General features: G+C 41.2%; 2 protein-coding genes across 2 annotated transcripts in view; both read left to right on the top strand.

The window, feature by feature from the left end:
- Nucleotides 1-13,408, top strand: part of LOC110979502 (follicle-stimulating hormone receptor-like) — a 57,655-nt gene extending 44,247 nt beyond the window's left edge. The window contains exons 3-9 of the mRNA XM_022235347.2: nucleotides 1,595-1,669; nucleotides 2,537-2,611; nucleotides 3,426-3,503; nucleotides 5,871-5,945; nucleotides 6,976-7,044; nucleotides 7,614-7,685; nucleotides 7,919-13,408. Coding sequence (XP_022091039.2) covers nucleotides 1,595-1,669; nucleotides 2,537-2,611; nucleotides 3,426-3,503; nucleotides 5,871-5,945; nucleotides 6,976-7,044; nucleotides 7,614-7,685; nucleotides 7,919-10,151 — 2,677 coding nt within the window. The 3' untranslated portion in view covers nucleotides 10,152-13,408. The remainder of the gene's footprint in view (nucleotides 1-1,594; nucleotides 1,670-2,536; nucleotides 2,612-3,425; nucleotides 3,504-5,870; nucleotides 5,946-6,975; nucleotides 7,045-7,613; nucleotides 7,686-7,918) is intronic.
- A 556-nt stretch (nucleotides 13,409-13,964) lies between these two features.
- Nucleotides 13,965-25,794, top strand: LOC110979500 (heterogeneous nuclear ribonucleoprotein U-like protein 1). The gene is made up of 11 exons (XM_022235344.2): nucleotides 13,965-14,197; nucleotides 17,234-17,283; nucleotides 18,607-18,746; nucleotides 19,389-19,488; nucleotides 20,163-20,275; nucleotides 20,890-21,042; nucleotides 21,825-21,932; nucleotides 23,071-23,193; nucleotides 23,801-23,929; nucleotides 24,479-24,647; nucleotides 24,754-25,794. The coding sequence occupies exons 2-11, from the start codon at nucleotides 17,250-17,252 to the stop codon at nucleotides 24,897-24,899; spliced, it is 1,215 nt and encodes a 404-aa protein (XP_022091036.2). The 5' UTR covers nucleotides 13,965-14,197; nucleotides 17,234-17,249; the 3' UTR covers nucleotides 24,900-25,794.
- The last annotated feature ends 1,236 nt before the right edge of the window (nucleotides 25,795-27,030 follow it).

Below are 27,030 nucleotides of genomic sequence, written 5' to 3'. Positions count from 1 at the left end.
TACATCACAGGACAAGACGTTGCTCTCTGCTGTGGAACAAGCACCACCATGCGTGCTTTCGTAGTTCTTGCCCTCCCGATTCCGCTGGGCGCCTGTGCGTAGACAGCGGATTAATGAAATAACATGCTTCATTCGTTTAAAAACAGAAACAATCTACGGCTCTCAAGGACAATTATGGATTTATTTGCACCTCAACTAGCGAAAATTCCGTGAAACAGTCATTGTTTATGCCGATATGTTTATGTATGTTCACACATCAAACAATCAACAAGTTTTATGTCTCGGAGTGCGTTGTTTTGTTTAAGGTGATGGAATTGAATGAAGCAAAAGGTGTTGCTGGAATGAAATGTCTAAGTGATGCCTGTACTTGAACACGCGCTGTGCTTCATTAGTTTTCGGGGTCGGTAGGAAAGGTACTCGACAACAACACTTAGCCTTTTTAAAAAGCAACAACTTGCATGGTCATCTAAAATGCTCAATATAGACCTTTTCAGACGTCTGGCTTGAAACTCTAAACGGCTTCTGAGGTAAAGTAACCCTGAGGTGTGAGTATCTGCAGCCTGTCTGAAGAATGTCTGCTCAAGCGTTATTTGAGCCGCTATAGCAGATTATTTACCTGGTTATTGACATCGCCACACACACTTTGTGAAATCGCCGGTTTCTCAATTGTAGGGGCCGTGAATCGTTGCGTGTTCTTTACAGACCTACTTTAACTTCAGGCTTCGTATAGCTATTTCTGTGGATCTTGGAGGACCTTTGTAAATTTACAGTCCCACGTTCATGATTAAAAGCGTGATATCACCTCGCGAAAGCCTCCGGCCTCGTGTTAAAGTGCTTAAGCCAAAAGTTGTTGAAAAAATGTACCACCCATTTTATGTGCCACGTGCGTTCTTCCTTGCGTAGCGCATGCATACTATATACATGCAGTCAGCAGCCATTATGGACAAACTGTTAGGATGAAGCACACAATTTCTGCTCAAAAATCCCTGAATTGGTAGTGTGACTGCTTTAGGTTATGTCACAGCAGCAGAAACTCCAGTTGGCGGGGACAAGTATAGAACGCCACTTTAAAAAGCTCATTAGAAAAGCGTGTCGTGTATTACGTACTACATGAATTCACTTAAGATATCTGAAAGTGAAAAATGATCTTACGGCATCATAAACGGTAATAAAACGTTGGTTAAAGTTAATTTGTCCAGATGTTGGTTGTTTTTAGTACACGAGTTGGTAATTTTAGAAAATGTACACAAAATTTGGACATCTTGTGATCAGGAGTAGGCAAATTTATACTTACAGCACTTCAGGGCAAAAGCTGGCCAAAAAGACCAACATTATTGTTAGCAGTGATACCTCGTAATGTCAACCCAGCAATGACTGTAATTGGATTCAAAGGCTTAATTTTGAGCTTGCAATGAAGTATGAAATTTGACATGAGCGAGAGAAATCTCAAGCCAAGAACGGGGATATCCACTTTAACACACTGAAATACTTTTTGTTGGGATTTTTAAAGAGTTTGTAAGAACAATCAAACGCAGAAGGGATGAAAAACCGCAACATCATGCTAACAAAATGATTCTCTCCCTTTCTGTTGAAGAACTTTAAAACAAAACCACAAGCTGAGAACGATTGAGCCCGGGACGTTCCACAATCTAGAGGAACTAACAGGAATGTAAGTAGAGAAACATCTGTCTGAAGTCGCCACACAGATGTCGATTATTTGCCTATTCTGTTGCGTTAAGGTTGCAGGTTTCACATTTGTTTGCAGTTATTGATTTTTGCACTGTTACTGGCCCATGATATGACAGAGTCCTTTTGCGCCTCTTATTATGAAGCTGTTCCAGGAGTTAGCACCTCATGCGCTGAAACCTGGTAGTTATAACATGGCAAACAAGACAAACTGTTTCTTTTGATGGCCCCTGACCGTACCTAATGTGCTTTTTAAAAGGCCAAATTCAGTTGGAAGTCTTAATGTTTGTTCCCTCGTTGCATGGAAAATGTCCCACCGAAAGATAATTATGTACACTGCATGTATTTTTGTATGTTGATATGAGACATAAAATCATTCCGCAAGATAATTTGTGTTTACAACTCTCCATCGAAACGTAACTACATGCTAAATTGTGACACTGATATAAATAAATGGATATCAGTTTACATTTTACTGAGATTGTCTCCATTAAGTCACAATAATGGTTTCATTGAATCGAAATTTAATCTGTTTAAATCGCTTCTTGAGTTGCAAAACGGGCTTGTAGAGGGATATCCGGACGTTGAATCTATGGACAATCAATAAAGGATGTAAGGTTTCAGAATTGAATTGCTCCAATACTTTGTCAGGCAATTATGCAACAAGCCAGTGTTACCTGCCTAACCATGTTATATAGGTTGAAGTCGTTTTTATTCCACGTGTCCACACCCTGTTTGCATTGTTTGAAAAAAGATGAAAGTACACAACCTTTTGTGGAGTTTAATGCGTGGTGGTACATGTACCATTAATTATTAATTAACACCGAATCCTCAAACTTTGGCTTTTCAGTATTCTCACTCATTCACCGCTGCTGAAAGAAATCGGCCCAGGGGTATTCGGAAATTTACCACGCTTGAATAGTTTGTGAGTATTAATCAGCGTATCTTACAAGCCCCACCCAGTGTGACATGGACACGCTCAATACAACTGGCTTAGACCACAAGAGTACAATTTAACAATTTCGAACCGGGAAGGGTGGGGGCGGTGCTTGCCTACCAAAAAAAAAAAAAAAAAGGAAAATAGAGGGGCAAGGAAAGAGAAAGAAAAAGAATTTTAAAAGGCAGGGAGGGGATGAAAGTCAATGATCTGCGGGAAAATACCTCGAAATCGACCCCTTCCATTGCTCAAGGTTTGCCAGTTTGCTGCTAATTAGTGCTATGCACTCCGGCTTAAAGATGCCACTGCTTAATTGCTAAGTTACCATGTCACCTGGGAGGGTTACCGGTAGTAACCGGGATGGTTACTTCACTCGTGATGTTATGTATCTGACGTTTGAGGTAAAGCGTCACTCGCTTGCCGCACCGGACAATCCAAAGAAAACCCACCTCGACTCACTATAACAGGTTACTAAAACAATACACTTCAGAACCATCCTGGTCAGATTGAACCGGAATACCGGCTCCGTGGCGCCTAACCCTTTTGGGTAAAAATAATCATCCTCTGGATCATTTTGACCTTTTCTGGGTCATTTTGACTTGGAAAAGATTCAGACCCCTTGGGAGCCCCATTCCTGGTCAATCTGACCCGCGAGTTAACTTGTTATAGTATCTTACAAAACGTGAAGTCGTGTTGCCTAAGGATGAATACGTAAATGTATAGGTCTATAAAACAGTTGGATGCAGTTGTGTGAAATTGATAATATTCTAAAGAAAATCTGGTACACTTCCTCCCCTCACAGGTCCCTGGAGAGTTGTGGACTTGAGAGTGCGCCAAACTTGACGACTCTTTACACGAATGACGGAACTCTCAAAGATTTGTGAGTCTCTTTTTCCCACATACGCTTTCATTTAACACCCTAGTAAAAACACTCACCATCTTTCCTGAGTGATTTTAAGCTACCAGATGCGCCTTACACACGAGTAGGTCATCTTGAAGGGATGATGATCCTTGCGACAGGTTTTGAGAAGGAAGATGGATGATGTTGAAGATGGATGATGACACCAAAATTTCCAATGTGTTCCAATAGATGTGAGATCAAATTCACGCAAAAAATGTTTTGTATTGAAAAAGAAAAGAAAAAGGGAATAAAACTCTGTAATTGTAACTAAATAGTTCCACATCTTCAATTTCCAGAGTGTGCTGTTTACAGGCTACATTACACAATGAGCTCGTTACACTATGTTAAGAGCACAAGTAAAATTAAAGGACTTACAAGAAGTATAATTGCCTAAAAAGTAGAAAACAGAAATCTGCTTGATATATCTGTACATGTACATAGATCAAAATAGATTTTACAAGTGAAGGTTATCTCTCTGAAGCACACAGTGTCGACGTGCTTTCACAGCCATTGCCTTGCCTGGTACAGTTATCGTAAACATGAAAAGCGAGGCTCCAGTGCTTGCAAGCGCGCAAGAAGATTAGTATTCTAAGCGATGCAGGACGTTGGAGGAACAGTGGTGCCCAAGGGCCGTTCAAACGTAATCTAGCTCTAACAGTGTATAAATCGGGGTCAGGGAACACGACCTGGAATTACCATTTCGTGGAGCACACTTTACGAAACGACAATCTGTTCACAAGCTCCGATCTATGCCGTGACATGTAAATCTTTCAATGCCCAAATCTCAGAAAAATGCCATACGACAGAAACGAAAATGCCACTCATGCATAAAAAGAGACTCACGTTTTTGCTCCAGGGACTGTTGGAACCTCTGACGTTATCCACAATTTTATCTGGCGAATAAATCGAGGGAACGTCACAGGCGGCCGAAGACGAAAGAAATTCGCGTTTTGTTTTGCAGAAGCCTGATCTGTACATTTGCCAGCGTCGTTTCACGTGCCAAGTATTTTTGAAATTGACAGTAGCTTTAATTAAGTAAATTCAACCTTTTGCTAGATTGATGGCCAAATATTGTCTTATAACACCATTCACAGAGCAAAAAACTTACAGGCTGTTTAAAATGACAGGATTTTCACCATTAGTCTGACAGACTGTCTCGCTAGAGTGAGCACTGGAATTCAGCTATTTTAGACATTCGTGTTAACCTCGTGTAGAGAGGTAAGAATTGGTTTTGGGTGTTGCAATCCACATATTCGAGTCCGTCGACGATCTGCGCTCTCGCAAATGTAGCAAAGAAATCTCGTGGCGGGTATTTATGGGTACAGGGGCACTGTTGGCATGGACATGTACACGGAGACTTCCTGTCAGATCTGTTAGAGTGTACGCGGAAAGATGAGCGCTTACAATAATTTATGGGTGGCTAAAGTTACGACATTCTATAAACATTGCAACCGGACTGACCAGTTAGCAAGAAAATATTGCACGTTCTTTCTGTCATTATCTTGTCAAGATATTTCAGGAAATACCTCCTTAACTAATTAAATCAGTAATAATGGCAACTTTACGTATAAACATATTATTCCGAATGCTTCTTAAATAATGTAACATGTAAAGAAAATTTGTACATGTTCTCATAAAATTCATTATATTTCTCCCCTTTAAATTTAACATTTTTATTGTTTATGTTTTTCTATTCAGGTTTAATAACTCTCAAAATACTTTTCTTCGTTATGTTCGACCCTGAAATTAAAATCATTTAGGCCTACCAGACTTATGGGTTAAGCCGAACCAAAGCGAAAACACGTAAACCCTTGCATGTCAATCAGCATTTTATAGGAATACAATTTACATTTAGGTTAATTGTCTATCCAAATCAAAGCCTGTGATCTACCAAGGCCTATTTCCGGCTTACAACTTATAATAGAAAAAGCTAAACTGATCTTTCTATCGTTTGATGCTATTTCCAAGTACGTTCTGTGGGATATCCAGGAGGGGAGGGGGGCGGGACTGTATATTGGACCCCAGTAGTGTCATGTGGAAGTACGTTTACTACACCTAACAACTAAAACAAGTATATCCGTGGTCATTGTATAACCAGAATATAATATGCCGCTTCATCGAAGGATGGAATTGCGACTGAGAAAGAGGAAATCTCGCTGAAATAAATATTACAAAAATTGACATATCTACAACAGCGTGTTCTCCACTTCTGGTAACAAAAAGGGATAATTCGCTTTCGATTCATAGCTTAAACGTGGACAACTGTCTCTGTGGTCCTAATGCTGTTAACGTTCCTGCTTTCTGCACACAGTGAAAGTAATGTCCCAAACTGTTTTTCTTTTGCAGGGTTTTGTCACATAACCAGATTTTTGCCCTGAAACCCCACACTTTCACTGGATTGCCATTTGAAGTCTACTATCTGTGAGTGTTTATATACAAGGATATAAGTTATATATAAATTAGCTTAACGAGCATAACTTAATTACCCATATTCATGGGGATGAGTTCCTTGTAAGTTGGATAACTTATATAGATATCCACGTTTTACATTCACTTAACGATTTTCTACAGTCGTTTCAGTTTTAATTTCAACCTTTGAAGAAATACTAGGATAAATGTAGTTACCACTGCATTAATGCTTTACAGAAATTTGCACACTATAAGTTTACAAGGTTTGCACTACCTTAAGAAATCCAGTTACTTTTTTGTATCGATCGGATTAACCTCCGAACAATGCGTCGGTTGTATCATGATTATAGGAGGATTATATTGCACCACGAATTGCCGTATCGTGCGTACTAAGTCTGAGGACGGTACGACACTTCTTGGTGCATCAAAACTATCGGACGACCTACGTCACTCAATGGTTCATAGTACACGGACCTCAAAACCGCTGGGCCATGCCCGCTCTCTCTCATGTCCATTGTCCTAGCGATCATCTACCTCACATCTATTACTTCCCACGCTATACCATGAACCATCTTGCATATTTATCACTCGGGTCAAACTATAATCTAGTATTGTCCATACACTGTATGTATAATTTTTCCTATATAAAAGGCCAAACTGTACGGGCAATTTTACCCACGCCTATTCCATACTCGTTCCCATCCTCATGAAGGTCAAACTGTACCAGAATTTTTAACCCCAATTTAGTCCACATTCACTACATACTTTGCATTTATGGGACCTTTTCGTATTTCTTTAGAAAAGGTCGAAGTGTTCCAGTAAGACCCCCTACATTATACTCCTATCCCTTTCGCTGTATCAACCTAAATGTATTTAAATGAATCGTGTAGCAGTTTGGGGGCTCAACTAAATATCCCTTTTTAGCGGAAGTTAAGCATTGTAGGCGCAATTTGTATTTGTCTTAAAGGTTTGCACGGCACTCATTATGTGTATGTTAAATGCTAATTGCTACTTTCATGTCTTTTGAATTTTATTGTTACAGCGGCCTCTCCCATAATGTTATTTCGTCTGTGTACGGCAAAGCTTTTGAAGGCGCAAAGATTTACAAGTTGTAAGTCACATTAATGAACCTTTTTTATTTTTTGCCCTGCCTGACGTGTATTTTAACACTGTTTACTCAGTGTATGCCCCGAGGGCTTATGAAAAAACCTCGAGCATACTCGGGTGGGACTCAAACCCACGACCTCCTGCTTACTTGTGCAGACGTCTTAACCACTCGACCACTGAGCTTGCCGGTGTAGGCTGGCTGGTTCGAATCAGATTTAGCAGCAGGTACCGCGAACAACTATTTCAAAGAGTCTTTTTTGTCATAGACTTGGACTCGTTTACGCCTGCGAGATCTGTCTACAAAGTCATACAACATAGTACTGTTAAAAAAGCTAAAATACATCTTACACCTTGGAACGGAGTTTTAGAACCTTTATGGTTTACTTAATGAGCGCCAAAAACAGTAGTTGTAACGGGGCCGTGCGCTCGGTGCTCACTCACAAGGCGACAAAAGGTTTCTGTAAGTGCCGCAAATCCTTGGGATCAAGTGTAGACTTTTGAGCCCGACAGTACACAAAAACGTAAGGCATATATGTTACCTCGTCTCACCTATGTGTAATTTCTGTATTTCAGAGACTTATCCGGAAACCCCATCACCTACATAGAAGACAATGTCTTCGAGGGCATAGTGGAACTTACAAATGTGTAAGTAAAATCTATCTCAATCGCAAGTACATGTGTCTTCCTCTCTGTGACAACCAGCAGGCAGTAAATAATTATGGTCTTGTGCACACTGTTGGTAGCTATGTTGTCCGATGCCTTCTAAGAAATTCTCAGTAGCTTTAATTGCAGGTTACAATGTACCCGTGCCTTGGTTGTAACTCGTCTTGTGGTTTTTCAATTGCAGTTTTACCTTTGTATACTAATTATTTCTACAGGAGTCTGGCAGACACAGAAATCACTAAACTGCCAACTTTGGGACTGAAGTATATCGTGGAACTGAACATAGAGGGAACACCAAACCTCAAGCATTTCCCACCGCTCTTCAAATTCCAGAACATTCAGAGAGTCAGGCTTCACTATTTCAGTCACTGCTGTGCATTCCTCTTCAACACCTCAGAGAACCAGCACATGGCTAAAATGTACAACATTACAGAGCCGGCCGAGAGCTCCTCGTGTTCGACAACACCCAACCCGAGCTCTGGCACTTTCGACACCAGGGATTTCTCCGTGCCGCGAGGTAGCTGGGCTCACCTGGTAGAGGACGACTACCAGCAAGACTCCAAGGGTTCACTGTTCAGACCAGGCTCTATCAATTTTACGGGCAACTCCTTCCTCCAGCCTCCGCCAGAGGCGCTGATGACTAATGCGCCTTCCAACATGCAGCCCAGCTTCGAAGAAACCATCGAGAGCAACGGTGGCTTCATAAATGAGATTATCAATCCCAACACCACCCACGTCACACATGGTGATACTTGTAGTTCATTTGTACCCAAGAACTATTCCAAGGTGAAATGCTCGCCGCAGCCCGACGCTTTCAACCCGTGCTCTGATGTTATGGGATACTCCTTCTTACGGGTCGTGGTCTGGTTCATTGCTGGCACAGCCATGGTGGGTAATTTAGTAGTTATGGTGGTGTTGATAGCTTACAAGCATAAGATGACGGTTCCCAAATTCTTGATGTGCAATCTGGCATTCGCTGACTTCTGCATGGGCGTCTATCTTCTAATGGTTGCGTCTATTGATGTGCATACTCTGGGAGTGTACTTCAACTACGCCATCGAATGGCAATTTGGAGCCGGCTGCAAGATTGCGGGTTTCATATCGGTATTCTCCAGCGAGCTGTCTGTTTTTACGCTAACAGTACTGACCATTGAGCGTTGGTACACCATCATTTATGCTATTGATTTGAACAAACGCATACGTCTGAGACAGGCCAGTCGCATCTTGCTTGGCGGATGGTTATTTGCCATGGTCATGGCCTCATTACCGTTCATGGGCTTCGCTAGTTACGGTGTAACCAGCATGTGCCTTCCGTTTTACGTTCGCAGCACTGATGGCGCGGCAGCTGTGGCCTATGTCATTTTCATCTTACTGTTTAACGCCCTTGCCTTCGTTATCATTTGCGCTTGCTACATTAAGATGTACATTACAGTGAGAAACCCGCATTCGGCCATGCAGAGGAAGGACTCCAAAGTGGCGAAACGGATGGCTGTACTTATCTTTACAGATCTGGCCTGCTGGGCACCAATTGCCATCAATGGCCTCTCGTCGATATTTCGGAATGAAAAGTACGGTTTTCTCACCACTGACCAAAGTAAAGTCTTCATTGTCCTGTTTTATCCTATCAATTCCTGCGCCAACCCGTTCCTGTATGCCATCTTCACCAGGGCTTTCCGACGCGACATGTTCCTTCTCTTGGCCAAGCATGGCATGTGCGAGAAGCGGGCCATGAAGTACCGCCCTACGTGCACTAGCAGCCCACGCTCCATGTCCCAGGTCAACTCCACCACCATGCGAGATGTCGGCCTGAAGGGCTCCCATCGCGATTCCTCTGCTTCCGTCATGACCCAGATCACCAGTGAAGCACGCCCGTCCATGGTGTCCTACGAGAAAGACAGCCCAGACAACAGCCCCAAAATGAATATTGAACTGCAGCTGGTCGTGACGATGGGCAATAATTTGCTCCAGGGTCAGCCGCCCGTAGAGGCCAGTCAGAATCAATGGGACGTGTCATCTTCTGGGCTGGCAGGCAAGGTGGGCAGCGGCAAGAAATTAAATGAGCATGTTTACGTTGTGGATGGCCTGCCGCCGGTTCCCGAAGAACACAATGGCGAACGCCAGGAGCCGTCCGTTTGCTCACCCCCGTACAAGAGCCAACAGAGGGAGAACCAGCGACCAGGCCGGGGGAAAATAAGCCCACGAATAGTGGAACATTGCATCGCGAACGACGCCAGCGAAGACGATTCAGGAAGCCGGGAGAGTTCCTCCCTGCTCAAACAGATTGCGAGCGCAGGGTATCTCGATCCGGTGCCTAAGGACACTAGGAGGAACACACCAGCGGGTAATGGACTTCAGTCAGTCACAACGAAACCCCCTGATCGTGACATCACATCCAAGGTCATGCAGATGAATCTGGCCGAGTCAGACGACTCCGAGACTACTCTGTAAGTCATGTCGTGTTAGTCCAGCCTTTTCCTCGCGACGGAAGGCCGGTGCCGTGGAACTGCGCTGTGATCGAAATTTCCGTACATTAAAGTGTACCGAGATGAGGAGCGATATTTTCACGGGAAAGAAGCTTGTCGCTGCTTGGGCTCTCTACTTTACATTTACAGATCCCCTTTGATGTCAAACTTTATTTGGAACATTTCTTGCTACGAAACCAGTCAATCCACGAGTTTCTGTTGAATTAAAGGGACTGCTTCTTTTTCATGAGGGGCTTTGTTTCCTTGTCTTTGACATTCATACTTCCGTCGTCAGAAACAAAAGGTTATTTTTTTTGCTGAATATGAACCAAATGTGAAAAAACACGATTTTCGACAGTACCGAGGGAGACGGAACCAAAGGATGAGATGAAGGAACAAGGGCAAATTGACGAAAGGAGGTTCTCTTGTTGGTATACCACCATGAAACTATTTTATTCTGCTTTCGGCTTTTAACTGGTATACTGCTGTGGCAACTTTGAACTTGAAATTGCTGTAAGAACAACAGTAACTAACACTCTCTGACAAGTTGCGCTCCTGTGTACTTACTGTGCAAAGCATGATGGGAAAACTGAGCGGCGAGGTCATACCATACCTTTGGGGATGAGGGTGAAAGTGGTGTCACACAATCAGTCTGAGTGCGCTGAATAACAACACCATCAAGAACAAAGGAGGCAATATCAAGAAGCGACAAACAACGACACAAACACACATGAGACTAGAGAAATGGCTTTAACCTGTTACGTTAATACTGAAATTATTGATAAATATGCAGGTGCATTTGATTTCATATTTGACCATCGTTTCAGTAGAAGCAGTGCTTTTCTGTGATTGGAATTAATTGGCTTGCCTTAATTGATTGTGAAGCAAAGATTTTTTGCTTTAAAGTAACGTCACAATATTTCCAATGCCGTCAATTTTTCTCTCAGAATTTTTAAGATTTGCGATTTGTAGATGTGAAATATTATGCAGTAGGAGGAAAGATCTGACTGAAAACATACCGGTATTTATCTAGAAAAAGTATTTTTGAAAAGAAAAGTAAATGCTGTACAGGGATTTTACACTATTAAAGTTGTATACCCAATGATGTTGCGTGAACAAATCTTGCCTCAAGGTGAGCACGTGGCTGATTTGGAACCGAATTGGCTTCTAACATGAAGTATATAGTAGCAGTTCTCGTTATGTACCATGTAATTATATTTTCTAAATCATACCAACTAGCCTATATCATGAGAATACAGCGATATACAGGCGCCTGTTTTTTAAGCCATAGATGTAGTAGCTATTGATGTAGGCCTTTTACCAAGAACTGCATTGTTAAGGAAAATTGCAAACATAATCACATTACCCTTGGAATAATGGCAGTTGCAACATGCATTTCATAAATAAGCTGCTTTCAGTGGCTAAGTCTTGCAGTTTGCATGCACTGTGGGTTTGAGGAGATTCGACCATAGAGCGAAATTCTAACGGCATTACACATGCGCACCCATGTTAATAATTCACGCATTAACCTACTTTCCCGAGGCTACTCATCAAAAGGTGTCCATTTCAAAAGACAGCAATATAGCCTGTTAACAGTGAAGCGCAAAGTGAAAATGACGATGAGTAGGTCCCAAGTTGTACTTGAGGAAATCGAAACCGTAAGAGAAACAAGGTTTGTCTGTGTAGCGCCCTCTTTGTCCATCCCTAATGTATCCCTCAGACCAAAGTTTTACACATGTAATTCGAATTGAAACTTTGCACCGTGAAAATAGTAAATATGGTAAGGATTTGCGGGTACACCATGGGATCCATCTCTCCAAGAGGTATAAGGTTCTGAAGAGAACCGGCGAGTGTCAAATCGATGTTTCAACCAGGGTCGAGTTGACACTCACCTGTTCTCTTCAGAACCTGACCTCGTCTTGAAGAGATACATCTCATGGTGTATCCGCAAACCCTTAGCATATGCACCTTTAATTCATTTAAGGCTAACTTGCTAAAACGTAGAACGTAAAGATTATGGAAAAGGGTAAGCTAATGGTAAATGGTAAGGTAACGCGTTATTAAGGGGTTGCTTAAAATCCGTCTCAGCAAGCAAGCTTCCCAAGTTCTTTAAATATTTTTCAACAATTTGTATGAGAAGAAGCAGCTAAAGTGCATGTAGTCTTAAAGAAGTTTTTGCCATTTTACAACAGCTAATATACGTGTTTACCTCAATACCATCTTTACCCACTAAGGCCCCTTTCAAATTCAAATTATCCTCGTGTAAAACGTTTCTGTCATGTGTGCATCAAAAATAGCGAAGTTGGTGTCGCCAACCTTCGACAGGCAGGCGGGTCTTTTCATCGCAACTATTATTCAGAGGGTCAAAGTAAACGATCTGATCACCGCAGTGTTTCTACTTCAGAGTAGTACTTTAGTACTATGTTGAAACATAAGTAAAATTAGCATATATTGGCATGGTAAATATGTTGGAAAACATCAAATGTCTGTCGGTTGTTTATATATATATATATTATGTGTGATGTATATGGGTTGTGCAAATATTCGAGAAAATAACGATGGATACATTAGGAATACAATATTCAGAGTACTTTTTAAATTTATGTATATAGTATATATTTGTTACAGCATCCCTCATCTTAACTGTTTCATAGTGATGGCCATCTGCGAGTGTTTGCTAAGGAAGTTCACTCTCTAGTAATTTGGAGGTAGTACATATAAAATATGATAAAAATGATGGAATGAAAATAGTTCATATTTCTTCAAAGATTGGGTGAAGAAATGAAATTGTCACTTCTGTTTAGAACTTTATGCAGACCCCTTCTTAAATTCCAGCGTAAAAAGACAATACAAATGAACATGTACATGGCTGTAAAACAGAAATAATTTACTCTTTTGAGGTTAAAATCCTTGAATTACGTGAATAAATTTGCATTAGAAGTGCCAGTTTAATAGAGCAAAACTGCCAACACTCTTGAGAAACATGTTTGGAGGCACCCAAATAACAACAAATAAACAGACCACGTATGTGAACTATCATATGATTATGTTTCCTGTTTCCAAGCTAAATTTTTCACCCTAGAGGGGCTCAGCTGTCACAGAGTAAATCTTTCTCTAACTTAATTGGCCTGCATGTAAAGACACCCCTTTGAAATATTGCAGCGTATTTGTGTAATTACATGTGTAAAAACCATTGTATGCATAGTGAACTCAATGGACTGACGCATTAAAGTATAAAATTAACATTGTAAGTTGTCACTCTTGTTGTTTGTTCACCCTCAGTCTTCAGCTCCATTACTTGGTACAAACGGAGTGATGAGGCGATACTTTCCAAAAGACTCGAAATATCTCCTCTAAAACTCTTGCAAAATAATGGAGTGCCAATACACCTAAGTGACGTCAAGGGTAAAGAGCCCCAAGCCCGATTAAGAGAGGGCGCAATTTTCCTAGCAACGGAGGCGCATTTGGTGGGAAATGCACTTCGCTGTTTCACGAATGGCTGTAAAATCCATGCACTGCAGTCATATCTCTATAAACAAAACGAAATTCTCCACCAACATGGCTCTTTTCAACCGATGATGGAGTGCTTCTCCCCAACTTGTGAAGTCAATGCAACATAGGGTGCTATTCAATATGACTCGTTTGCAAGTTTTAAAGCCTGTCCATGTTGTGTACACCTTTGCAACGCAGACAATGAAACACAGAAAATACATGTGACTCACATAGGCTATGTCAAAGGTCTTGGAATACACGCACACGTATCAAGGCCCCACTAATGCAACCAGAAGGAACGCTTTTGATTGAGTTTACATGCCTTTGTTTGCTGTGTGAATGCATTTTACGCTTGCTATTGTTAGCTGCGGGAATTTCCCTAAATGTGAAATTACACACAGAAGCAGGAAGTGTTGCCACGGCTGACAATCGCAAGGTAACATAGGGTCGCAACACAACGGCTGCATATAGAACACTGCAGGCGTACCGCACACGCTGATCACAAAATATTTGGATGGTATCGTGCGTCACATGAAATAGGTAATATCCATTGGTTCTTATATTACCTCCCCACAAGCATGATTATACATTGTATATGGTTAAGGATGCACTGTTCTACGTAAACAGGTGAACGGACCCAAACCACGGACATATATAATAAAATCTGGACTCGCAATGCCCTTAATCAGCCTATAGAGTCATTGAATCCACTCACGGCCATTTTTACCTAGCCAAATACAAAGCTTTCCTGGCAATGCCCGCCTTTGTTCTTCATGACGTCAATAGAAGAGAACCAACCCACGCTTTTGTATTCGGCTAGGTGAATGGCCGCTGGTTGGCTTCTTTTTCAAACAAAGGCGTTGCAAGTCCAGGTTTTTTTATCTACTTTTTATATATTTTATATACAATAACCAAAGTGTATTGTGCACTAAAGTACACGTAGAAGTGCATGTACACGTTTGAGATACATGTAGTGTAATGCGCTGTTTGGAGCTGCAGTTTGGTCTTCAGAGCATGGATACGTAAAAAATACGCCGACGTTTGACTTGAGAAGCAATAAGCCATTTGCGAGTTAAATTTGACTAAAATCTGGTACACTGAGTTCTTTAAATTCACGTGAACATAACAACTTGAATTCTCCACACTAAAACCACTATTGCTATACCTTGTTATACCCAGCAAGAAATGAGACCGAGGGGTACCCCCCCAACAAAGCAGGGGGGGTTCTCTCCGTCTCATACCTTGCTGCATATGTACCTCGTGATTCGGGGCAAGCTTTTGCTTAGTTACATCATAAGAGACGCATTGCAACAATACACCGTTCTCAATGGTTAGGAACGGCACAAAGGAACCAGTCCATTCCAGGGATGGTGGTCGCTATGCAAAACGCTTGCCCCGAATCACGAGGTCATATGCAGTAAGGTATGAGACGGAGAGAACCCCCCCCTGCTTTGTGTTGGTCATTGTCTCGCAGGAATCTGGGGAATTCCTTTCAGACGTCTTGGGGGTGTGTGTGTTAAGTAACAATAGTCTGGAATGTGTATAGGGTTGGACATGCTGGGGGGGTACCCCTCGGTCTCATTTCTTGCTGGGTATACACGAGGTATAGCAACAGTTTGTTTAGTCTGGGGAATTCAGCTTGTTACGTTTCTGTGCGAACAGATAACACAGTGTACCAGATTTTATTCAAATTTAACTCGCAAGTGGCTTTGCATATCTGCTCCGAGGTGGAACAAAATAGGGCGTGTTTTTGGTACCATTAATCTCCGTGATAGAGACTGGATGGGACATCGCGCATTGTTCGTGCACAAAATGCCCGGCCGAACAATGGCAGCGCTTCAGGAGGGTAGTGTGATGCTGTATGCTGGGCATTCTGGTCAACATTATCTTTTTTTCATGGGATGATGGCTAAGCCCTCGGCCTCCCTCGCGAAAACAAGCCAAAAATAAACAGAAAATGCAAGAATATCATTTCTTGAAAGAACTGATCATTTTCTTATAAATTTACCCACTCGAAAGCTATTAAGTTAACGTGTTTTTGTGTGTGTGTGTTTATAATGAGGGTTTTACACCTATTGTCTGCGGTCTTGCTTTAGTAAAAATTTTCCCTTTGGATTGGTACAATCATAATTAGTTCAGTGTGTAAAAAATTGAGAATTCCGCCAGGACATGTAATAGGTTTTGTCAGTAAATATGATGTCGAAGCTGTCCATGTGTTTTCCCGTCTGGTTTCGATGAGTTAACACTAAAAAATCGTAAATAAAATGATTTTAATTTTACACACTCTCAGGAAAAATTGTACTAAATAAAATTCATTCATGTATTGAGTAAATTTTATTGAAAACCGACATGCAGCATACGGAAGTTTGAGAATCCTTTCTGTGAGAACAAAGTGAGCACAGCTTTAAATGACCGACCAAATTAACTTACTGCAGTTTTTAAAACAGACACTTAGTAATCATCGTTTAGTTTCTGTGCTATTAAATGTCCATATTCACGAACAAAGCTGTGATGTCATTCCAGAAAAAAGCCTAAATGTTATGTTAGTTTTTACACAAAAACTTCATGCATTCTTGTAGAATTTGTTGAACAATTTTTTCTTCTTTGCCGATTCATTGTTTTTCATGTTCACAGCAATAAATGAGCACCGATGCTTTTCTCAAAAATGTTTTCAGTAAGTAGCATCTGGGTTTGCAATTTCAATAGAAAAATGTATGCAATGAACTCTGTTTTCCCCACATGACATAAATGCAACATCGCCCTCAGTTGTCCAGGAAAGCGTGGATAATTTTAAGTGCTCACAAAAGTGTACTTTTCAGTGCGATTTACCGAAGGGGACTGTAAAAGGGTGTTCATATATCGAAGAAGAGTACAAAGTTACAGAAAATTAGTTGTGTCTGAGAAAAATTAATAGTATACCCTTCAAGTACGCAGAATTAAGCAAGCAAGCAAACAACCCTTTCTCGGAATATTTCAAATGAGTAATTTCCCGGCTAACAGTTTGTAGAGAAAAACCTATGTACTAAAACATGCCTTTCCTAGATGACAGTAACAACGCCCTCACTTGTTCAGAAAAGCATGCCACTTTTTAAATGTTTAAAGAGTGTTTTTTTTCGGTACATTCATCCTAATAACGATGTCACATAGTTTGAAGCATGGAAGGAGAATGTAAAGTTGCAGAAATATTGTTCCAGCTTTACTTTTATGAAAAATGGGACGAGTAGGCCTAATGCTGTTCTTTCTCCTGCATTTCTATCTTGTATGGGGATTTCATGTTTTCCTGTATTGCACTGTCATCGACTGTAGCCAAGCAGCTATTTGTGTATTTTCCCCTTTTCCTCCCTTTTTCAGAACGGCAGGGAAAATGGATAGATTTCAGCAACTGATGAATAATTGCTTCTCCACGAATAACCGGAGGGGATATTTGTCCGCACATTTACATTTCGAACTCGCGCAGTACACACACTTGGCATATGACACATGCACTGATGTTGAACATCTGTGAATTAGACTAAAATTGTCTCGATTACCCATTTCTCATCCGTCAAGTGTGACTCTTATGACTTTCTGGCTCCAGATATCTTGCTCCGAGGATGGATGTTGACTCAGCGTGTGTGCTCAGCACGTGTAAGTTCCGACTAATGTTTACAATCTTTGCACAAAATAAAACTTGTTTTAAGAATGGGTCATTTTATAATTTGCAACAAAGGCACATTCCTTCAAAATTTTGAAACATTGTTACATTAAAATGTGAAATTTAAAATGCGAAGTTAAGTCTTACTCCTTAAAGAAATCCCACATCCGTACTTTGTTCTGTCATGGAGCTATTATACACAAGGAGTAAGCACATACAGAGATCAAAGGGTCAATGATGGTCGCTGCAAGTACTGCACGTGCTGCAAGACAAAACAAATTACGCGCCACTTGCGGGCTGTAAGGAATGCTCGAAGTTGCATTTGCAAAGGATCGTGGGTACCGCGCAGCGTGTCCGTAACACGTCCACATGTACAACATGGCCGCCTCGAGACGGAGACCACTGTCATCAGAGACTTAAATTTCAATAATTGTAGCGATTGTTCTGATATTCCATTGACAATGTCTGGTTAAGTCTTTACACCCCCAAAACGTCTCTCCTAACAATAAACAGAATTACTAACTAAAACAATTTCCCCAAAAATACGCACAAGAAAACTGACAGAATGTAGCTGGTCCAAAGGAAAATAAAGAAACACACAAAAACATGGGAAGATTCGTTGTCCTTTCTGTCATTGTCCACAACTGTCTCGGCATGAAACCCACCACATTGTCAAAAGCATTCTTGTGGCATGTTTGCACCTTCTTTTAACCGTAGGAAACACTAGGATTGCGTCTTAAGATATAAATATCGCAGTTCATATTCTGGGTATTTGTTCTCTACAGCCGGAACCACAAAATGGCATAACTGACTTTAAAAACGTCCGACTTTTTGCCAAATAACCACCGCCGATTCAGAATTTTCGAGCGCATCTACAGAGTTCACTCACTGACTCCTGAGGATTACTGAAGAGGACTACGCATTTTCGTCTGGAATCTTTTTCACCATTTATTTACCCCAGTATTCTACAGTGATACACAGCAAGTCTTTGAGCTACCAGCTATCCGGCGGTGGCCATCATTGTGTACAAAGAATGTCTGGGGTCTTCAACACTGGGACAGGAAACCGCGCTTTGTCTATGGAGCTGACGGGAGCAGTTAATCGGATTACGGTCTGTAGGAACTTTGTTCAAACTCCTTGTGTTTAATAGCTCCATGGTTCTGTGCAGTATATACGGCCATGCATAATTTTTCGCCACACACAACTGTAAAACAAGTTTACACTATAATTTTGTGCAACCGAACTCTATGTTGACAAGGCCTATTAAGTATGTGTATAATCATACTGTTTCACCGTTGCACTCAATTAACTTTTAGATATTTCTGACTTGAATGTGACTATCACCGGAGGAGGATTATCAGCTGAGCCTCAGACCTCCGAAGGTTTTGCCTACCTGTGGGGCGGAGTCAAAGCCACGTATGGTGTGGGCAAAGGAAAAGTGTGCTTCGAAGTCAAGGTTGATATATGCATAATCAAGGAGCAGTAATCAACCCAAGAAACGGGAGTTTAAAGCCTAAATATGTCTCAGTACTATTAAGAGTAAATCGTATAGAGCTCTGCAAAGGTCCTTAATTGTTGAAAATTTTATTTAGGTTACATCGAACCCCACGCAACATTCTTAGACTTTACCTGTTTAGTCAATTTCCATAAGCTGCCGCAGGGCTTTGGTATGTAACTTGTAAGCAGAATAGTTTCTGGGATCGTAAGCTTTCATTCGCATATTTTGTACCAGGAACTTACAGAGTCGATGAAAATTCCCCAGTCAACACAAAGCTTAGTTGAGTCAACATATCGGCCAGTACCAACTTTTCGAATAGGCGGCTTAATTTTTGCAGAAATTATCATGTTTGGTTCGAATTTGCGGCAAAATGTGCATTTGCTCCTTTACCTCTAAAGAGGGTTGTATATTATTTAGTAGGTATGATAATTATGCTTCAGCTATTATTCTTTTGCTTTTACTAACTGTGATGGCAGCCATAGCTTATACCAGTCTCTTCTGAGCACCCCTCCAAAAGGAAACAATCCCCAATACTATAGCTATTGGTTGACATGCATCAAAGTACGTTCTCTATTGCTCAGTGTCTGCATGTCTTTTCAGCTGGAAAAACATCTTAACGTCAGACATCTTCCTCCAGATGAACCTAATCCACATGTAGTTCGCATTGGTTGGTCAGCTGACAGTGCCTCACTGCAACTGGGTAAGTAATTAATTCTAAACAAGACGCCAGAAGTGGCAGGAACTGCTTGTATGAGTCTACTGCGCGTGGTACATGTACATACCCGTAGAGCTGTTTATAGAGAGAGTTACCACACGAGAGTTTCAATTGCTGGAACTAAAAAGTTGGATTATGCGACAGTGCACATGGTCAATTAGCAAAGTCTGAAGTTGGCGCTGTTCTGTCCGTGTACACTCTACACCTTTTCACCTACGTGACTAAATGTAAACACTACCACAACGTGCGGACCGCCTTGGCCACGGTGATCGCATATAATTTCCTACAGGCAGCTTCAACCACGAGCAAGTGCACCTGCGAACACTGCATGCTTGACTAGTTTTTCTCGAATAGATAGATTACCATCACAACACTTTGCACTCATTACCATCACAACGCATCATACTATATTATTATGATCGTGACACCACCGGAAAAGGTCTATAGCTCTGTTCATACCCAGAGCTGTTTGTAGAGAGAGCTGCGACGTGAGTGTATCGAGTGTTTAAACCAAAATAGAGGTTTAAGCGTCCAAAGGCCGAAGTTGGCGTTGCTCTCTCCCCAAATAGCCCTGCTCATACTCAGAGCTGTGTGTATTGAGAGAAGCCCCAACTTAAGACTTTGGAACAAAGGCGTGCCCTTTTCTCTCTCTACTGAAGGCGAGGAAGACTTCTCTTACGGCTACGGCGGCACAGCGAAGTTCTCCACCAGGGGACAGTTCCGAGACTACGGTTTGACATTCGGAGCAGGAGATGTGATCACAGCGTGTCTGGTATTATTATTAGTCTAAGACATCATTTTGTCTTCCATCGTCACTTTGGCATAAGCCTTCATAACTATGTATGTTTTTCGTTGAAAGACTGGTCATATTTTACAGATATTACTGAAATAAACTCAGAAAGTCATCATAAGCCCATTAAAGAAGTACACTAAAGAGTTAATTCCATAAAGTATAGATTATAAATACAATGTAACTAATTCTTAAAACGTAATCGAAACGGGTGGCGAGTCTCCTCTGTATGCGAGGGGTAAGTTTTTTTCGGGAGGGGGGAATAAGGACTTTTTGATGTTTGCATTTTTAAAATCTGTATAGGACTAAGAACCCCTAGCCGCCAAAGCTAGTACCGCTTTCAATTCCTCAAAAAAGCAATATACATCCTGGGGGCTTGCTCCCCCTTCTCCTAAGAGATTCGACACTAATGGCCCAGCTAACGAGAATTCTTGAGAAGTTACAACTTTTGTCTTTGACTTTTTTGGGTGCTTGTTTCCCTGGGTGTTTCCAACACGCTGTCGACATGTAACTGCCGCCAGCCAATCGTACCAGCCAGTTGGCTATGAAAGCCTTACACCTGGCTTGTAATCTCTGTATTGTACTCATTTCTACAGGACTACAGTTCTGGAAAGCCGGTGCTCTCCTATTGGAAGAATGGACACTATATCGGGCTGGCGTTCACATCAACTAACATTCTTAGAGGGAAAGCACTGTTTCCGCACTTGCTCTTAAAGAACACAGCTGTATCTGTCAACTTCGGCCACAGAGTAAGATAACTGTTCAAACCTATACTTATAGAGATTTCCAAATTCCACTCTTGGGATATTCATGAGAAAATGCGTGTTGTTCATGACAAAGCACGACTACCATTTTTGGTTTTGTTGCCCTGCGTACAATTCTTTTCTTCTTTGTTACAACTACCGTCTTTTCGCTTGCCCAAGACTAAACCCGTCCCAAATGTATATTTGTTGATACTTCCAGCGACGTCTTTCTCACCTCCTTATTTTTGAAATTTTGGCTTTCTATATGTACTCCACAATCATTTGTTTTGGTAATGAAAATTATCAAACAGCATGGGCAAATATGTTAGAAAATTGAGCGAGGGAGCATAGTTCCTTGGGGCGTGTTTAGCTATACAGTTCGGCTTCTATGAACGTGAGAAGGCCATACTGCATTGAGCCATACCAAGAACTATTATATTTTATATTTTGGCACTTGCCCACTAGTGATCATTTCTTCAAAAATACGCGGTATCTCTGAGCTGTTGCTATTATAAGAGGCCCTTCCTGACGAACAACAATCTCATGCCATAGTTTGAGAATTATTTTGTACAACTTCCATGTGTCGTTCAATGTAGAATTCTGTCCTTGATCTTTGTTCGTAACCCTTAATTTTACGTGAGTTCCCATCGTGAGCTACCGAGTTATTGCAAATCTTTAGGACTGAAAGTTGGAAGGTTCTCCGTCTTTTTCGGGAGTATTAAACCATTTCAGTTGACCAAAAATGTCCACACCGCTTTGTCTCAAATTGTGTGTTATTTAACTTTCAGGCGCAGCCTTACTTCCCAGTTCCTGAGGGCTACACCCTTTTTGGTTCTCTTCCTGTTGGCGATCGAGTCCGTGAACCCCTCGCTCCTGCCACCAAAGCTGAATGTGACGTAGGCTATTGAAGGCTATTTCAGCCAATGTCATTACAAAGAACGAGATGAATAGCGTCTTTTAAAAATCTTTTTCTGTCGTTTTTGACATTCTAATCCCGATTCGGATTCAAACGAATGTGACAGTCGGGCGTTTAAAAAAAAATCAAGTATAGCAATAGGAGAAGTTGGCTGCAAGGATCGATCTTCTTGTTTAATCACCTGAGAAGCAGAGAGATGAACAAACATGTTACCGTCTCTGCGGTGAATGAATTAATGAGTGACGCCGGTGGTGGCGCTAGACCGGTGATTGCGTAACGGATACAATATACAGTGTAGTGATTGAACAGTCCCTGTTTAAAGAATAAAAAAGGTAAATTTTTACATCCGCCACACGAAGAATAAACTTCAAGCGGCCTTGCATGGAGTTGTAACAGTTTTGTGAACCTAGACTGAGTCATGCGTTCGCGCAGTCTACGTGCAAATCGCTGTTTACGCACATTCCTTATTTACGCTTCTGGTTGTAAGCCAGTAAATAGGTGCAAGATTGCCTGTGTGGACCGTAGCATGGACCGTATCGCGATTTGTTGGCTGTCAAATTCTCTGCTTTTAGACCATTTCGTGGAGCGTGCGTGGAGTGGAGGGTTTGTAAAACAAGGAGATAGAATCCACCAGCAGGACTACCAGCTTATATTTGTGAAAGTATCGGACAAAACGGGGCCCTCCAATTCGCTCAAATTTGTAATGGAGTGTAGGTATTAATTTTAAAAATGGTGATGGGCCTCATGACTTTGACGATTGGAGAGGAATATCTTCATAGGTAATCGGTTAATTCACTGCATATTAAAGTAAAATGAAAGATGAAGAAGTGAGCTTTAACTTGGTACGTGTTTTGAGTATCTGAGAGACTTGTTTTTCTCCTGATTTTTGGAAGTGGGGGTATTCATCACTGGTGTCTATGCGCTATGGCAATGCATAGTCTGCAACCTGTTCTGGCATTTGCAGTCCTTCCATACCTGTGTCTTATCACAGAGTCAAACGAGGGACACCGATGCCAATTAAAGCGCTCTCTCTCATTCAACACAGTGTTGTGTTTTTTGTTTTGGGGCTACATTTCCAGTGGTACACTGTTGTCACTTTATGCATTTTTTCGAATTAGATTCTAATGATGGTAGGACTGCCTGGCGCTGGTAAGAGCGCATGGGTAGAGAAACACTGCAAAGAACACCCGGAGAAGAGATACTACATCTTGGGGACAAATATCATCATGGACAAGATGAAGGTTGTGAAGATTACTCTTCAAGATTCTGGAAAAATACAATGCCTGCAAAGGCCTACATTCTCAGCAGTCAAAGGCTCTGGGAGCCATAGCACTTTGTGTCCCAGATTGCATATGGACAAGTGTGACTTTGAATCAATCTATATACAGAAAAGGTGGTGACATCTGATGGAAATAGTGAATTATTAGTGAATACCGAATAAGTGCTTCTACAAGTACTCTTAAAACAAATCGGATAATATAACTCAATTGGTAGATCTGATGGGGTCAAAACAAACGCGTTTGGTTGGATACATAAGAATTGTTGGCTGTTTTGAATAATTTTTGGTTGTTTTGACCAGTCTGTTTTAGAGTGTATTAAATATAATTTGGTACATTCGAGAAATATTTTAGCAACGTCCTGCAGTACTTTCCCAGACCAAAAGACGACTGCATCACTATTATTTACATACCTGATTTGGAAGGCATCTTTAAACTTGGAAATTAAGAGACAAATCTTGAAAACCTGTATCATGGATACCCCTGCATGCTAGCCTTTTAAATAGGGAATCCGTCTTAGCACCCAAACGAAGCTTGACCGATTCGTCTCTCCTGCTATCACATCATGCAGGTAATGGGCCTTCGCCGTGAGCGGAACTACAACGAGCGTTGGGAAAAGTTATTCCAGAAAGCAAATGATTGCTTGCATCGTTTCTTTGAAATAGCCCCGACTCGGAAACGAAACTATATCCTCGACCAGGTAGAGCTATTAAGCTTCCTTTTTTTAGAAGTGCTTGTTTATCGAAGTTTATCGATTACATCTTGCCATGGTATTAAAACGTTTCAGGAATTCCAAAAGGAACCCAATATTTTTTTCCCTCCGCCAAAAAAAAAAAAAAAAAAAATCCCCGGAAAAAACCTTGCGCTGTATCCTCTTTGAAAGCATTCGGAAGATGAATATCTACCCTTATTTAACCTGTTTAAAGAGAGGAAAATAACAATGCTCTTTCTGTCCCCAAAGTCGTTCGTGAAAATGATCATTTTTCCTTATTATTTTGAGTTGAACAGCAATGCGAAATCAGGAACTCAGTCGACGTTCGTCCATTTTGTGCTCGTCCCATTTATATTTGGGGTTGTACTGTTAGAACTGATCACACCCGTACCCCTGGTTACACGATACCGGACGAGGTGTCCTTTAATATTAAGGCATAGCTGCATCCATTAAAGAATTAACGTGGCTGTGAGCGTTGCTGCATCGATTTGAGTCGCTAACAGATTTATTCCGTTCTCTTTGATTGTTTTGCACAAGACCAATGTATATCAGACTGCCCGAGAACGGAAAATGCGTCCATTCAACGGTTTCAGCCGCAAAGCTGTAGTGGTGGTACCAACCGATGACGAGTATCGTAGGCGAATTGAGAAACGCAGGATGGAGGAAAACAAGTCCGTGCCGGAAAGCGATGTACTGAAAATGAAAAGTAAGACACGCATGTAGACGGAGCCAGGATAAGTGGTATTAGAGTGCAAGCAAGTTGATCTTAGTATTACAACTGAACTCGTATACAAACCTTTTCTATTGTATAGAGAACTTCGTACTACCGGCGCGAGGGCACTTGTTCCAAGACGTCATCTTCGTGGATCTGGGCAGAACAGAGGCTGCGCAGCTGGTGGCGCGATACAATAGCGAAGGTTCACAACGAAGTCGCTGGAACGATTGGTTATTTGTTTAGGGAGGCCTGAGAACCTAACATTGTTGCCAAAGTTGTGGCAGCGTCAGTAGGAAACCTGTTTGGTAATTGAAGCCATTGAAGGTCCGTGTCCTAATTACTTGCTTGCCGTTTGAACTTGCACACGAGTCTACGACTGTGCGTGCAGCCACTACCCTATGGAATCGTGCGTAATTTCAAGCCCTAGCCAAATGATTCGTACATAGCCTATTACTCAAAGGCAGCTCCAGAACCAAACTTTTGGTGGACCACATGTGGAAGTTCAAAAAAATTGTGCTTTAAAAAAATTTTTTTACCGTGTATTGCAACATTTTTGGAATGGAAGATGTATAGACCGTAACACCTTAGTGTAATTATTTCTATTATTTTTTTACGGGGGGAGGTGTGAATAGGGCACCCTTGACCAAACGAGAGAGAAAAAGAAACGTTTCAGAAAAGGCAACTTGTGGGACTATTTCATTTGACTTGCTTCCTTAATAAGCATGTAAAAAACACAAACTAAGCTTCACCCCTTAGAAGGCCACAAAAGGTCACATGGATAAATTTTCCAAACTCACCCTCCACCCACCCCCTTCCCTAAATGTATAGATCTGGACCCGCCCTCAGACATTTAGACACAGCCTGAGCATGGAACATACTGGAGAAATGCCACCGAAGTGTATATTTTACGGTTAGAATGTCATGTACTCTCCTGACGCAGGGGAAATAGTAGCTTGATGGTCTAACAACAGGCAGCGTTGTCCAGTTCAGACGCTGAAGTGTAATTCTCAACTGAGGGGCGTGGTCAACCTAATTTACACAGGGGCTTTAATTTGTTTTTGGTTATCTGTGTTAACATGTAAGGAACCTGATGTCTGGTTTTGTTGAAATAAATATGACTAATTCTGGTTGTGTTTTATATTGTTTGTACTATAGTGGTGACTTTATTGATCGTAGTGTATACATGCTTTACAAAAGCCTGCTTTTCAGTCGGGGTGACTTATTTTCTCACATAACCCAAAAATAAATTGACGCAGCAAGTAATCAATTGAGAATTATTGTAAACCTCAGAGGGAAAGAGTTCTGCTCTGTTTGACATATGAAAGGTAAAGATGCTTTCTTAAGACAACCAAGTATTTTCAGTGTCTTTTCAAATCGGGAATACATGCCCATCAATATTGTAGAGCGCATCTGAAGTTACTGCAATTTTTTATATTTTACATTTTTCAATGCTATATATAGTATGTAAGGAACAGTTTAGTTTGCTATTTGAAATTATTTTAGTTTTCAACTGCATTGAAATTTATGATAAAAGACTAATATCAAGTATTTGATAAAAGGGGAACGTCGTATATTCTTTACCCCTATTTATAGCTTAATATTTAGAGTTTTGTAACACACTTTCAACAAATTTAGGCTTGAAGCAGCCATAAGCCCACTCACTGTTAGTTATAGGCCTACTTAATCTAGCACCCATATCGTGCATAAATAGTAGTTTTAAAATAGACGTTACTTAAAAGTAACAAACATCTAGGTTAATGCATGGCTTTGGGTTTGATCCACCAAAGACCTTCTGTCCGGGTAGGAATACAACCTATTAAAGGTCAACCGCATCCGACCATTGAGCCTTCGAACGCCAGCTTGCCGGCTCGAGTCTGATCAAAACTCTGATTTGGTTAGCGAAACTGAATAAAATAATGTACATCTTACCGGGACAATCAGTTAGGCCTGTATATGCATCATTTTTATACGTCATTGGTATGATTGCTCTGTCCTTCGGGTGAACACTGATATTGGCTTGCTAATCGATCCAAACTTCAAATCATGGATCGTAGCTTATTTTTCAATGCAAAATTAAATTTCATGTAGGGCCTAGTCTCGATGGAGTAAATCTTAAAAATGAGAACTGTTCACGACGGTTTTCAAATTTTCACTTCTTAAAACAATACTGACAGAAATGATCGAATATCAAATTTCATCCAGGCTTTTGTCTCTCCTTCTCTAAACATCATATCGCTGAAACTATTTAATGGGTTTTCTCAGTTCGGTCTATTGCAATAATAACAATCAAGTAATCTAAGCGATCCATTAAGGCCTCCGTACTGCGTGTTTAACGCCTATAAATAGTCACGGGAATTTCCCGTGCCACGAAACG

The sequence above is a fragment of the Acanthaster planci genome, linkage group LG01, assembly GCF_054643075.1.
Source record: "Acanthaster planci isolate LZ-2023a linkage group LG01, COTS_SCS, whole genome shotgun sequence".
In the NCBI taxonomy this organism is placed as follows: Eukaryota; Metazoa; Echinodermata; class Asteroidea; order Valvatida; family Acanthasteridae; genus Acanthaster; species Acanthaster planci.
This window is presented reverse-complemented; position numbering and strand designations above follow the sequence as displayed.

Bases quoted from the DNA above. Each gene is read 5' to 3' on its own strand.
- LOC110979500 (XM_022235344.2), top strand. From the start codon at position 17,250: ATGGATGTTGACTCAGCGTGTGTGCTCAGCACGT. The intron at 20,276-20,889 runs GTATTATTATTA...TCATTTCTACAG, and splicing joins ATGTGATCACAGCGTGTCTG to GACTACAGTTCTGGAAAGCC. The intron at 24,648-24,753 runs GTAAGACACGCA...TCTATTGTATAG, and splicing joins CGATGTACTGAAAATGAAAA to AGAACTTCGTACTACCGGCG.